Source organism: Heptranchias perlo, chromosome 11 (assembly GCF_035084215.1).
Source record: "Heptranchias perlo isolate sHepPer1 chromosome 11, sHepPer1.hap1, whole genome shotgun sequence".
In the NCBI taxonomy this organism is placed as follows: Eukaryota; Metazoa; Chordata; class Chondrichthyes; order Hexanchiformes; family Hexanchidae; genus Heptranchias; species Heptranchias perlo.
The window spans coordinates 17,748,218-17,761,625 of record NC_090335.1 but is presented as its reverse complement, the minus strand read 5'-3'; the positions used below and the strand labels follow the sequence as shown (position 1 = coordinate 17,761,625).

Sequence of the window (13,408 nt, the reverse complement as noted above, 5' to 3'; positions counted from 1 at the left end):
TAAGGAGGGTATAGCAGGGCACTTAGAAAATCTCAATGCAATCAGGCAGAGTCAACACGGCTTTGTGATAGGGAAATCGTGTTTGACTAATTTATTAGAGTTCTTTGAGGAAGTAACAAGCAACATGGATAAAGGGGATCCTGTGGATGTGGTGTACTTGGATTTCCAGAAGGCATTTGACAAGGTGTCACATTAAAGGCTACTACACAACATAACAGCTCATGGTGTAGGGCTAACATATTAGCATGGATAAAGGATTGGTCAGCTAATAGGAAACAGAGAGTAGGCATAAATGGGTCATTTTCAGGTTGGCACGATGTAACGAGTGGAGTGCCATAAGGATCAGTGCTTGGGCCTCAACTATTTACAATCTATATCAATGACTTGGATGAAGGGACTAAATTTACTAATATAACTAATAGTATAGTTGCTAAATTTACTGATGACACAAAGGTAGGTAGGAAAGTAAGTTGTGAAGAGGACATAAGGAGTCTGCAAAGAGATATAGATAGGTTAAGTGAGTGGACAAAAATTTTGGCAGATAGAGTATAATGTGGGAAAATATGAACTTGGCCATTTTGGCAGGAGGAATAGAAAAGCAGTATATTATTTAAATGGAGAGAGATTGCAGAACTCTGAGGTGCAGAGGGATCTGAGTGTCCTAGTACATGAATCATAATAAGTTAGTATGCAGGGACAGCAAGTGATTAGGAAGGCAAATGGAATGTTGTCATTTATTGCAAGGGGAATGGAATATAAAAGTAGAGATGTTTTGCTACAGTTGTACAGGGCATTGGTGAGACTACATATAGAATATTGTGTGCAGTTTTGGTCTCCTTATTTAAGAAAGGACATTATTGCTTTAGAGGCAGTTCAGAGACGATTCACTCAACAGATTCCTGGGATGAGGGGGTTATCTTATGAGGAAAGGTTGGACAAGTTGGGCCTGTATACACTGGAGTTTAGAAGAATGAGAGGTGATCTTATTGAAACATAAGATCCTGAGGGGACTAGAAGGGGTAGATGGTGAGAGGATGTTTCCCCCTGTGGGGGAGACTAGAACCAGGGGACACAGTTTAAAAATAAGGCGTCTCCCATTTAAGTTGGAGATGAGGAGAATTTTTTTCTCTGAGGGTCGTGAGTCTGTGGAACTCCCTTCTCCAGAGAGCGGTGGAGGCAGGGTCATTGAATATTTTTAAGGCTGAGTTAGATAGATTCCTGATAAACAAGGGAGTCAAAGGTTATAGTAGGTAGACGGGAAAGTAGGGTTGAGGTCACAATCAGATCAGCCATAATCTTATCAAATGGCAGAGCAGGCTCGAGGGGTCGAATGGCCTACTCCTGCTCTTAATTCGTATGTTCGTATGTGAGTCAGAAAAGATTATGGGAGGAGGGAGATGTGGGAAAGGAGGAGGAGCATTAGATATGCAGAGACCCCCTTCATCGGACCTCCAGTGCGGCATATTGTCACGTCTGCAGTGACGGCCCGCCCAATGATCTGAAGCACTGTCTCCTCTAGGAGGGTGAGGATGTGTAAACGTCCCCGTCCACCCTCAGGTCCCTCCTGCTGCCGGCTGTTATGCGTCACCTTCTCTTGCAAGACAGAGGACAGTGTGTCAGTGAGTATCCTGCAAGGTGTGTGGGTGATGTGCCTGTCGTGGTCAAATAGCTGCCAGTTTGTGTGACCTGTGATTGGTGGATGCGTGGAGCAGTGGTGCAGTTGTAGGATGTGCCACTTGACACTTGCACTCACTCACCTTGACCACTCGTGTCAAATCATTGAACTTCTTTCAGCACTGCACCCACGTGCGAGGTGCAATGCTCCTGGCATTGACTTCCTGCACCACAGCCTGCCAATGCTGCGGAGCTGCAGTCCGGAGGGTCTCCTGTCACCCTGCAGGTACATGTTGGCCCTCCTTTCGTCCACCCCTTCCACCAGGGCCTCCAGTGCATCATCGGAGAAGTGTGGAGCCCTCTCTCGTGCCAGTCCTGCTACCCTCGTGGCCTCCTCCTAGTAAATTGTGCACCTGCCATTTGAAATGTGCACCTGCATCTTTAAGATGTGCAGGCTGCTGATGACGTGCGCTGAGCACACCCAATTTCCAAGTTCCTCATTCTCCATGCAGCCTCTCAGCAGCACGGGTAGCACAGAGATATCAGGGTAAGTAGCAGTCAGCACGAAGTTCATGTACTGCCTGTGTAGGGGCCATCAGGAGATGGGCACCAGTGCATCATGCTACCCATGCCCGTAAACAGCCCGTATTGAATTTTCCCCTGTTGTTTCTCACTGCCCTTTCTCGAATCCAGTGTAGAAATTGAAGACTACAGAGGACAGAAATACCCCTAGAAACCATTTTCAGGAACAGTGAATATAACTGGAACTTATGTTTTTTTATGTAAAATATCAAAGCAAAAATTAGAATCAAATCTTTATCTTTTTTTCTACGGTAACTCTCAAATAAACAACGTAGGTGACATTAATGGGACTCCGATTGCCATTTTTGGCTGGAACTGGTAAGGGCCTGCACAGTGCAGACTTGGATTAGTTCCACAGGCGGTGAAGGAGATGAGGCCAAATGAGTGTACCTCCAGGGCCCACGAAAATAATCTGGGTCACTGCCGCCCTGGGACCCCCACCCCCACAATCCCGACCCTCCGTCCCCCTGCCTCACCCCGAGACCTACCTTGCTAGTGGCAGCTCCGGCTCAATTTCCAGTCTTCAATCCAGCGAGCTGTGTCGGGAGGCCTGTTTGACAGCCCGCAGCTCGCCTGGCGAATGTAAATGAGACCGGAGCCTCAAAATGGTGGGGGCCTCTTCACCGCCGGAATGGGCGGCCGACCAGTGCGCACTCCCAGTCGTTCACCCAAAGGTCATAATAGATCCGTGTGTACAATACCAAAATCTAATAGCACAGGATGAGCCTAACGCTGCAATTAATCTTCCTGCTGTTGTTTACAATGCCATTTGAACCCCTCAGTGAGATGATAGGTTAGCGCTCGCTCCAATCAATTCAATGGGTATGAAATTGGTCCTTGACAATAGTCAATGGGCAGTGATTAAAGTCAATGGAAAAGAAAATCTGCAGCAGTGTAAAGCGGGCGGCTGATTCACCATCGCCTACTCTGCACTGCCGCCAAGACAAATTCCACCCCCATTATTTCTAAATCAAGGACGCATTTCACCCACCTCCATCAGAAACTGGCTACATTTTGATGACCAACTGCCAAGAAAATCCGCACAGAACTTGAACCTCCTAAAACGTCCGTTCCAGCTTAAAATGTACATTATTTTGCTGGCACAGCCTTCGTACCAATTTCTGTGAGCGTATATAATATATAAAATAGAAAGACGACTTGGAAAGACAGCCCAGTCACAAGACACTTATGGATAAGGAAGGCCGTTCCACCCCATCTTAATTCATCGGTCCAGATCAACCCTACACTCCCCCCATTCTGCATCCAGTTGTTTCTTAAATGATTCCAGGGTTTTCGCCTCCACTACTTTGCCCAGAAGTTCCTTCCACATGTCAATCAGTCTCTGCATTAAGAAGAACCTCCTGAAATAAAGTAACCTCTTACTAGTTTGGACCTGTGTCTCCTTTTCCTGCACCCACTGTTTATTTTACAGTATAACCTTTTCCATACCATTAGATCCCTCTCTATGATCCCCTCTCAGGCGCCTCCTTTGCAGGCTGAGAACCCCAAGTCTCTCCGATCGTTCCTCATAACTCAGACCACTGACACTAGGGGATCAGCCTTGTGGCTCTTCCCTGCACCACCTCCAGTGTCTGGGTGACCAGAACTGGACACAGTGCTCAAGGTGGGGGTCTGACTAGAGCCCGGTACAGTTTGACTCCGGCTTCCTCCGACTTGTGTTCTGCAGTTTTGGCGATGTAGTTCACCGATCTGTGGGCTTTGTTGATTGGTCCTCTGCAATGATTGGTCACGTAAACCGTTCCTGACCATTGGGTGTCTGACTTCGAGCTGAAGTCAAGCATCTTCTTAGAAGGAAATTTGGAGGGAGATTTACTCTTGGCAGATTTCATACAGTTCCCAACAGCCACTTCCAGAGCAACGTTAGTGGAAACATGGCAACAGGTTAGCCACCTGCCCTCTAGGCCACAGATGCCGTATGGGATGGTGAGATTCAATAAATTAACTTGTGGAAGAGGCTAAACACATACATAGGAAATGGCACGTCCCCTCCTGCCCCTTTTAAACACAGAACAATATGACCTGTTCCCAACACGTTGAACCATGGAGTGTGGAAGCAGCATTCAGCTCAGAAGTACCCACATAGGGAGGTCACGCTCTTGGAGCAAATTTCTGACAGAAGTGGAAAGTTCAGAGTCTCTGTCGATCCAGGCTGGCCTTTGTAGGGCTTAGCTCATTGGCTGGCAATACTGGGACTGGGACTGGCAATATTGGGACTGGGACTGGCAATACTGGGACTGGGACTGGCAATACTGGGACTGGGACTGGCAATACTGGGACTGGGACTGGGACTGGCAATACTGGGACTGGGACTGGCAATACTGGGACTGGGACTGGGACTGGCAATACTGGTACTGGGACTGGGACTGGCAATACTGGGACTGGGACTGGCAATACTGGGACTGGGACTGGGACTGGCAATACTGGTACTGGGACTGGGACTGGCAATACCGGGACTGGGACTGGGACTGGCAATACTGGTACTGGGACTGGGACTGGCAATACTGGGACTGGGACTGGCAATACTGGGACTGGGACTGGGACTGGCAATACTGGTACTGGGACTGGGACTGGCAATACCGGGACTGGGACTGGCAATACCGGGACTGGGACTGGCAATACTGGGACTGGGACTGGGACTGGCAATACTGGTACTGGGACTGGGACTGGCAATATTGGGACTGGGACTGGCAATACTGGAACTGGGACTGGCAATACTGGGACTGGGACTGGCAATACTGGGACTGGGACTGGGACTGGGACTGGCAATACTGGGACTGGGACTGGCAATACTGGGACTGGGACTGGGACTGGCAATACTGGTACTGGGACTGGGACTGGCAATACTGGGACTGGGACTGGGACTGGCAATACTGGTACTGGGACTGGGACTGGCAATACCAGGACTGGGACTGGCAATACTGGGACTGGGACTGGCAATACTGGGACTGGGACTGGGACTGGCAATACTGGGACTGGGACTGGGACTGGCAATACTGGGACTGGGACTGGGACTGGCAAAACTGGGACTGGGACTGGCAATACTGGGACTGGGACTGGCAATACTGGGACTGGGACTGGGACTGGCAATACTGGGACTGGGATTGGGACTGGCAATACTGGGACTGGGACTGGGACTGGCAATACTGGGACTGGGACTGGGACTGGCAATACTGGTACTGGGACTGGGACTGGCAATACTGGGACTGGGACTGGGACTGGCAATACTGGTACTGGGACTGGGACTGGCAATACTGGTACTGGGACTGGGACTGGCAATACTGGGACTGGGACTGGGACTGGCAATACTGGTACTGGGACTGGGACTGGCAATACCAGGACTGGGACTGGCAATACTGGGACTGGGACTGGCAATACTGGGACTGGGACTGGGACTGGCAATACTGGGACTGGGACTGGGACTGGCAATACTGGGACTGGGACTGGGACTGGCAAAACTGGGACTGGGACTGGCAATACTGGGACTGGGACTGGCAATACTGGGACTGGGACTGGGACTGGCAATACTGGGACTGGGACTGGCAATACTGGTACTGGGACTGGGACTGGCAATACTGGGACTGGGACTGGGACTGGCAATACTGGGACTGGGACTGGGACTGGCAATACTGGGACTGGGACTGGGACTGGCAATACTGGGACTGGGACTGGGAATACTGGGACTGAGACTGGCAATACTGGGAATGGGACTGGCAATACTGGGACTGGGACTGGCAATACTGGGACTGGGACTGGCAATACTGGGACTGGGACTGGCAATACTGGGACTGGGACTGGCAATACTGGGACTGGGACTGGCAATACTGGGACTGGGACTGGCAATACTGGGACTGGGACTGGCAATACTGGGACTGGGACTGGCAATACTGGGACTGGGACTGGCAATACTGGGACTGGGACTGGCAATACTGGGACTGGGACTGGGACTGGCAATACTGGGACTGGGACTGGGACTGGCAATACTGGGACTGGGACTGGCAATACTGGGACTGGGACTGGGACTGGTAATACTGGGACTGGGACTGGCAATACTGGGACTGGCAATACTGGGACTGGCAATACTGGGACTGGCAATACTGGGACTGGGACTGGCAATACTGGGACTGGGACTGGGACTGGCAATACTGGGACTGGGATTGGGACTGGCAATACTGGGACTGGGACTGGCAATACTGGGACTGGGACTGGCAATACTGGGATTGGGACTGGCAATACTGGGACTGGGACTGGCAATACTGGGACTGGGACTGGCAATACTGGGACTGGGACTGGGACTGGCAATACTGGGACTGGGACTGGCAATACTGGGACTGGGACTGGGACTGGCAATACTGGTACTGGGACTGGGACTGGCAATACTGGGACTGGGACTGGCAATACTGGGACTGGGACTGGGACTGGCAATACTGGTACTGGGACTGGGACTGGCAATACCGGGACTGGGACTGGCAATACTGGGACTGGGACTGGCAATACTGGGACTGGGACTGGCAATACTGGGACTGGGACTGGGACTGGCAATACTGGGACTGGGACTGGGACTGGCAATACTGGGACTGGGACTGGGACTGGGACTGGCAATACTGGGACTGGGACTGGCAATACTGGGACTGGGACTGGCAATACTGGGACTGGGACTGGGACTGGCAATACTGGGACTGGGACTGGCAATACTGGTACTGAGACTGGGACTGGCCATACTGGGACTGGGACTGGGACTGGGACTGGGACTGGCAATACTGGGACTGGGACTGGGAATACTGGGACTGGGACTGGGACTGGGAATACTGGGACTGGGACTGGCAATACTGGGACTGGGACTGGCAATACTGGGACTGGGACTGGCAATACTGGGACTGGGACTGGCAATACTGGGACTGGGACTGGCAATACTGGGACTGGGACTGGCAATACTGGTACTGGTACTAGGACTGGCAATACTGGGACTGGGACTGGGACTGGCAATACTGGGACTGGGACTGGGACTGGCAATACTGGGACTGGGACTGGGACTGGCAATACTGGGACTGGGACTGGGACTGGCAATACTGGGACTGGGACTGGGACTGGCAATACTGGGACTGGGACTGGTAATACTGGGACTGGGACTGGCAATACTGGGACTGGCAATACTGTGACTGGGACTGGCAATACTGGGACTGGGACTGGGACTGGCAATACTGGGACTGGGATTGGGACTGGCAATACTGGGACTGGGACTGGCAATACTGGGACTGGGACTGGCAATACTGGGACTGGGACTGGCAATACTGGGACTGGGACTGGCAATACTGGGACTGGGACTGGGACTGGCAATACTGGGACTGGGACTGGCAATACTGGGACTGGCACACAGAGTGGGCAGTTGGAACAACTAGCATTAAAAAACACATCCAAAATTTGACTTACAAAAAAAAAGAAAATGATACAGCATCGCAGGGCATATATTTCTCAAAATAAATGGTTTGTATTTATTGAAGAAAAAAATTGCAACAACTATAGTAAAAAGGGTTAATTCCTTGATTATCTTTTGAATCGAGCAGAACTCCAGGTTAAGAAATTATCATTGATAAATGAATATCCAACAGATATTTGGTTGGGTTTTTCTTTCTTCCCCCTCCCCCAGAATACAATGATTTGATTTTCATTCCGTGACATCTCCATTGAGAACCGAGTCCTGTTTATCGTAAGGACCCTTCATTACATGCAAGTAACAGCTTTGCATAATTACTTATTTTAATTCCACTTTCATTATCTGCTAAGCAATTATTATATAAGCAGCCGGAATGACTAGACTGGAAAATCACACAATACCCCTGAGACATAGTGCGCTGCTGCTCCTCTCTTTTCCATCGCTCTCCCCTTCCCCCCCCCTCCCCTTTCACCATTACAGGCCATCTGCTGTCACACAGTGCAGGCTCGCACTGACACAGGACTATTGCTGTCATACATTACAGCTGAAGATCCTTGCACAGCCCTACTCAGAGCTAAGTGCCTTTGCATATGCAAATTTTTGATGTTCCAGCTCTATTTGATTCTACCATCAGTCAATGGATCAGTCAGTGATATCACTTAAGCAGTCTAAATCAGTATTCATAATCTATTCGACTGCTTTTGACACACACTCTTTCAGTCTATGGCAAGCATCTCTTCCTACCTGCACTGTCGCACAATCTACTGCAGACTGACAGCTTCTCCTACCATCCTTTCCAGGGAACAGATGAAAAAGTAGTGACGTCACCGACAGGAAAGAGTAATAATCACATGACTCAGGTGCTAAGATGTCAGATCCAGGAATAGATAGGGACATTCTGTCTCACTGCAGCACTTACAAAATCCTCTTCAGAATTCTAAAAAAGAAAACAATTTGCGAAAAGTAAAGATTTACATAGGACTTAAAAGAAATGAAAACTCTGGAAGCACCTCTTTTTGGCGGAACTGTGCAAAACTCAAATCCTTTGACAATTTAATGTTGAAATATGCCCGTGTAATTTTAAAAGAAAGTTCTGTGAAGCAGGGAAATTGAATGTTGCTGTATAAGTTTTTTTTGCAGGTCTATAAATGAAGGAGTGTAGTTTAGTACTTGATCTGAGGAGAGATTAGCTAAGCTATAGGACAACCCCCATGGTGAAGTGATTTATTGAACTTCTTCTTCAAAATTTCACCTACCAGGTCAGCACAAAGTAGGGAGCATGCTAGAGAAGACCGAAAAACAAATCTGAAAAAATATCGCTCCTAATGAGATTGGGTAGATCCTGAGAAGAATGCGGGCACCAGTCCTACTTTGAACTAGGAGTCCAGCTTTGGGACTGGACACCCCCCCCCCAGTCTCTCTTTTTTTATTCATTCTCTGGATGTGGGCATCACTGCCCAACAACAGTTGCCCTTAACTCAGTGGCTTCCTAGGCCACTTCAGAGGGCAATTAAGAGACAACCATGTTGGTTTGTGACTGGAGTCACATATAGGCCAAACCGGGTAAGGACGGCAGGTTTCCTTCCCTAAATACATCTGAGAACCAGTTGGGTTTTTACGACAATCCGACAGGTTCACAGTAAGTTTTACAGCTACCAGCTTTTTATTTCCAGATTATTTTTTGAAACTGAATTCAAATTTGAACTCACAGTCTCTGGATTATTAGTCCAGGTCTCTGGATTATTAGCCCTGTAACATAACCACTATGCTACCGTACCCTGATCACTGAAAACTAACCAGCAAACGCTATTAGAAGCAGTCTGTGCAGCATTGAGCACTTCCCATGTACTAGGTCTGGAATTCAATCTCCAGCAACATCTGTTAAAAGTTTTGGGACATAGATTAGGAATGGGAATATACACGCAATGAAAAGATGCTGAAGAGCGTGAATGAACATGGAGACCAATGGGTTCAAATACAGATCAATATAGATGGGTGTGAGGTGGTGCATTTTGGTGGGAAGAATAGGGAGGCCACATGCTGCTTGGATAATAAGAGTCTAAACAGGATAGAGGAGCAAAAGGATCTAGGGATACAGACACACAAATCACTAAAAGTAGCAACACAGGTTAATAAAGCCATAAAAAAGGCAAATCAAGCAATAGGGTTCATTGCTAAAGGGATAGAATTGAAAAGCAAAGAAGTTATGTTATACTTGTGTAGAACCTTGGTTAGACCACACTGTGGAGTATTGTGCACAGTTGGGTGGGTTGGGGGAGGTGGGCAGTGAAAATTGTTGGTTTTGGGAGCGGGACCGCACCCCGGCTCCGACCCACCAACTTCCGGGTTTGACCCAGTCGTGCCAGGGTGCACGAGCACTTCTGAAACCCGGGCCGGTGAGACGATATTTAAAGGGCCAATTGAGGTACTTAAACCAGAATCATAGAATCATCGAAAGTTACGGCACAGAAGGAGGCCATTTGGCCCATCGTGTCCGTGCCAGCCGAAAACGAGCTGTCCAGCTTAATCCCACTTTCCAGCACTTGGTCCGTAGCCCTGTAGGTTACAGCACTGCACAAGCATATCCAAGCAGTTTTTAAATGTGATGAGGGTTTCTGCCTCTACCACCCTTTCAGGCAGTGAGTTCCAGATCCCCACCACCCTCTGGGTGAAAACATTTCTCCTCGGCTCCCCTCTAATCCTTCTACCAATCACTTTAAATCTAAGCCCCCTGGTCACTGACCCCTCTACTAAGGGAAATAGATCCTCCCTATCCACTCTATCTAGGCCCCTCATAATTTTATACACCTCAATTAAATCTCCCCTCAGCCTCCTTTGTTCCAAGGAAAACAAACCCAGCCTATCCAATCTTTTCTCATAGCTAAAATTCTCCAGCCCTGGTAACATCCTCGTAAATCTCCTGTGTACCCTCTCTAGTGCAATCACAACTTTCCTGTAATGTGGTGACCAGAACTGTACACAGTACTCAAGCTGTGGCCTAACCGATGTTTTATACAGTTCCAGCATAACCTCCCTGCTCTTATATTCTATGCCTCGGCTAATAAAGGAAAGTATCCCGTATGCCTTCTTAACCACCATATCTACCTGTCCTGCTACCTTCAGGGATCTGTGGACATGCACACCAAGGTCCCTTTGTTCCTCTACACCTCTCAGTATCCTCCCATTTATTGTGTACTCCCTTGCCTTGTTTGCCCTCCCCAAATGCATTACCTCACACTTCTCTGGATTGAAATCCATTTGCCACTTTTCTGCTCACCTGACCAGTCCATTGATATCTTCCTGCAGTCTCCAGCTTTCCTCCTCACGATCAACCACACAGACAATTTTTGTATCATCTGCAAACTTCTTAATCAAGCCCCGCAAATTCAAGTCCAAATCATTAATAAATACCACAAAAAGCAAGGGACCTAGTATTGAGCCTTGTGGAACCCCACTGGAAACAGCCTTCCACTCGCAAAAACATCCGTCAACCATTACTCTTTTCTTCCTGGCACTGAGTCAATTTTTGATCTAACTAGCAACTTTCCCTTGAATCCCATGGGCTTTTACTTTTTTGACCAGTCTGCCATGTGGGACCTTGTCAAAAGCCTTGCTAAAATCCATGTACACTACATCAAACACGTTACCCGCATCGACCCTCCTTGTTTACTACAGTTAAAGATGTTCAATTTTTGTGGCTTGAACTACATAAGCCATTTTAACTGCTTCTGAACGTGTCTCCTGTGACCTCTGAAACACGCCATGGAAACGGAGATGAGTTGCAGCCGGCACCCATTTGGACCTTTGAACACGTGAAGAAAAAGTGAGTTTTTGCTGCAGGGCAATCAATTCTCTCGGACAAACCTCTGGCTGTGAGTTCTTTGTGTTTAGTCTGAGATTTCTTGGTTCACAATCAGAATTCTTGTGTTCAGACATATTTACCTACATTTTGGTCCCCTCAAACTGACACCATCAGGAGGGGGGGTGCAATGGATTTACTCAGCAGTACATCTGAGGAGGAGGCACATCACCATCCAAGCGGCAAGCACGGCGTGCAGTTCTAGGAGTTGCAGCTCTGCAAGACAGGGGTGCATCACAGGGACCTGCAGGAGAGCAGCGAGGGGACCAACGGAGGGGCCGAGGTCGCAGGAGGCACTACCCTCGTGAGAGGGTCTACAGGCAGAGGCTGACCTTCCTGGACCTCTCTGAGGACCAGTGCCTACGCAGGCTCAGATTGAGTCGCCTGGTGGTTGCAGATATCTGCATGCTCCTTCAGGCAGAGCTGCTCCCGGATGGGCCTGGTGGCCACGCATTGCCCGTCACAGTTGAAGCCATCTCTACCCTCAATTCCTTCGCCTCCGGATCCTTCCAGGGCGCCACCGGTGACATCACCAGGATCTCTCAGTCGTCTGCACATAAGTGTATACGACAGGTCACGGATGGCTTGTTTACCAGGACATCCGACTACGTAAACTTCCCCATCTACGACATCAGCCAGACTGAGAGGCCAGTGAGTTTCCACTCTCTAACTGGCTTCCCATGGATGCAGGGCACAATTGATTGCACACACGTAGCAATCCGAGGACCTGCACATGAGCCAGGACTGTTCATCAACCGAAAGGGATATCACTCCATCAAAGCGCAGCTGGTTTGCGACCATTGGAAGACGTTTCTGCAGGTGTGTGCCAGATTCCCTGGCAGCTGCCATGATTCCTTCATTTTGTGCGAATCCAACATCCCGGCCCTCTTCCAAGCACAAAGCAGACTTAAGGGCTGGCTCCTTGGAGACAAGGGATACCCATTGCAGACGTGGCTCATAACACCTGTGAGAAACCCCACCTACGAGGCACAGCAGCACATCACCACTAGGTCTGTCATCGAACACGCCATTGGAATGCTCAAGATGCGCTTCAGGTGTCTGGATCGATCTGGGGGATCCCTTCAGTACTCAGCAGCGAGGGTGTGTAGAATAATAGTCGTGCATTGCATCCTGCACAACATCGCTCAACAGAGAGGGTTACCGCTGGATGAGTTCCCATGTGCTCATAAAACATCCGCACCTACCATCAACATTGAAGAAGGCGATGAAGAGAAGGAGGAGGAGGACGATGGGCAACCCATCGACAGTGCAGCGGCTCACCTAGCTCCTTGTGACACCAGGGAGTTACTCATATTTGATAGATTCTCATAAGGAGATCTGCAAAGTGAAGATAGTCACGTTCTCAGACCAGCTGGTACGAGCACCACCAACACCCCCCGTTTGCACAAAACACTCCTATAACCACACATACACCCATTGTAAACGTGCCCAGTGGGTGGCATCAAGTCTTGTTGTTCATTATGAGGGACATGCAAGGGCATTTTCACGAAAGGGACTCATGAATGGACAAGAGGTGGCAGTGGTGGTGACAAATATTACATTTAATGTGAATATAAAAAAAACAAAGAGAAATGAAAAACATGACATTGCATCAGACACCCTTGTTCATACCCTTGGTGATCACAAAACCTTTGCCTTCCTCTTCCTACTACTCCTACGTGGCTGCAGCAGAGGTAGTGGCAGGCTGCTCATGTTCATGCCCTGACTGCTGAGATGTTCTTGGCCTATGGCCTCTGGGTTTTGGAACCCATGAGGGCCCCGCCAAAGACTGGTCCACCTGCATCTGTGTGGGGCAGAATCGGCCATCAGGAGACGAGGCAGCATTGCAGGTACTGGTTGTGGGGAGTGGGGGGCAATGGGTGAGACTTGGGAGTGCTTTG

The 13,408-nt window shown here is 49.1% G+C and overlaps 1 protein-coding gene across 1 annotated transcript; it reads left to right on the top strand.

Annotated features, from left to right (window-relative positions):
- The first annotated feature begins 4,125 nt into the window (after positions 1-4,125).
- On the top strand, positions 4,126-12,839 carry LOC137327546 (putative nuclease HARBI1). The gene is made up of 2 exons (XM_067993449.1): positions 4,126-4,140; positions 11,748-12,839. Exons 1-2 carry the CDS (start codon positions 4,126-4,128, stop codon positions 12,837-12,839), a joined length of 1,107 nt encoding a protein of 368 aa, XP_067849550.1.
- Positions 12,840-13,408: the final 569 nt, after the last annotated feature.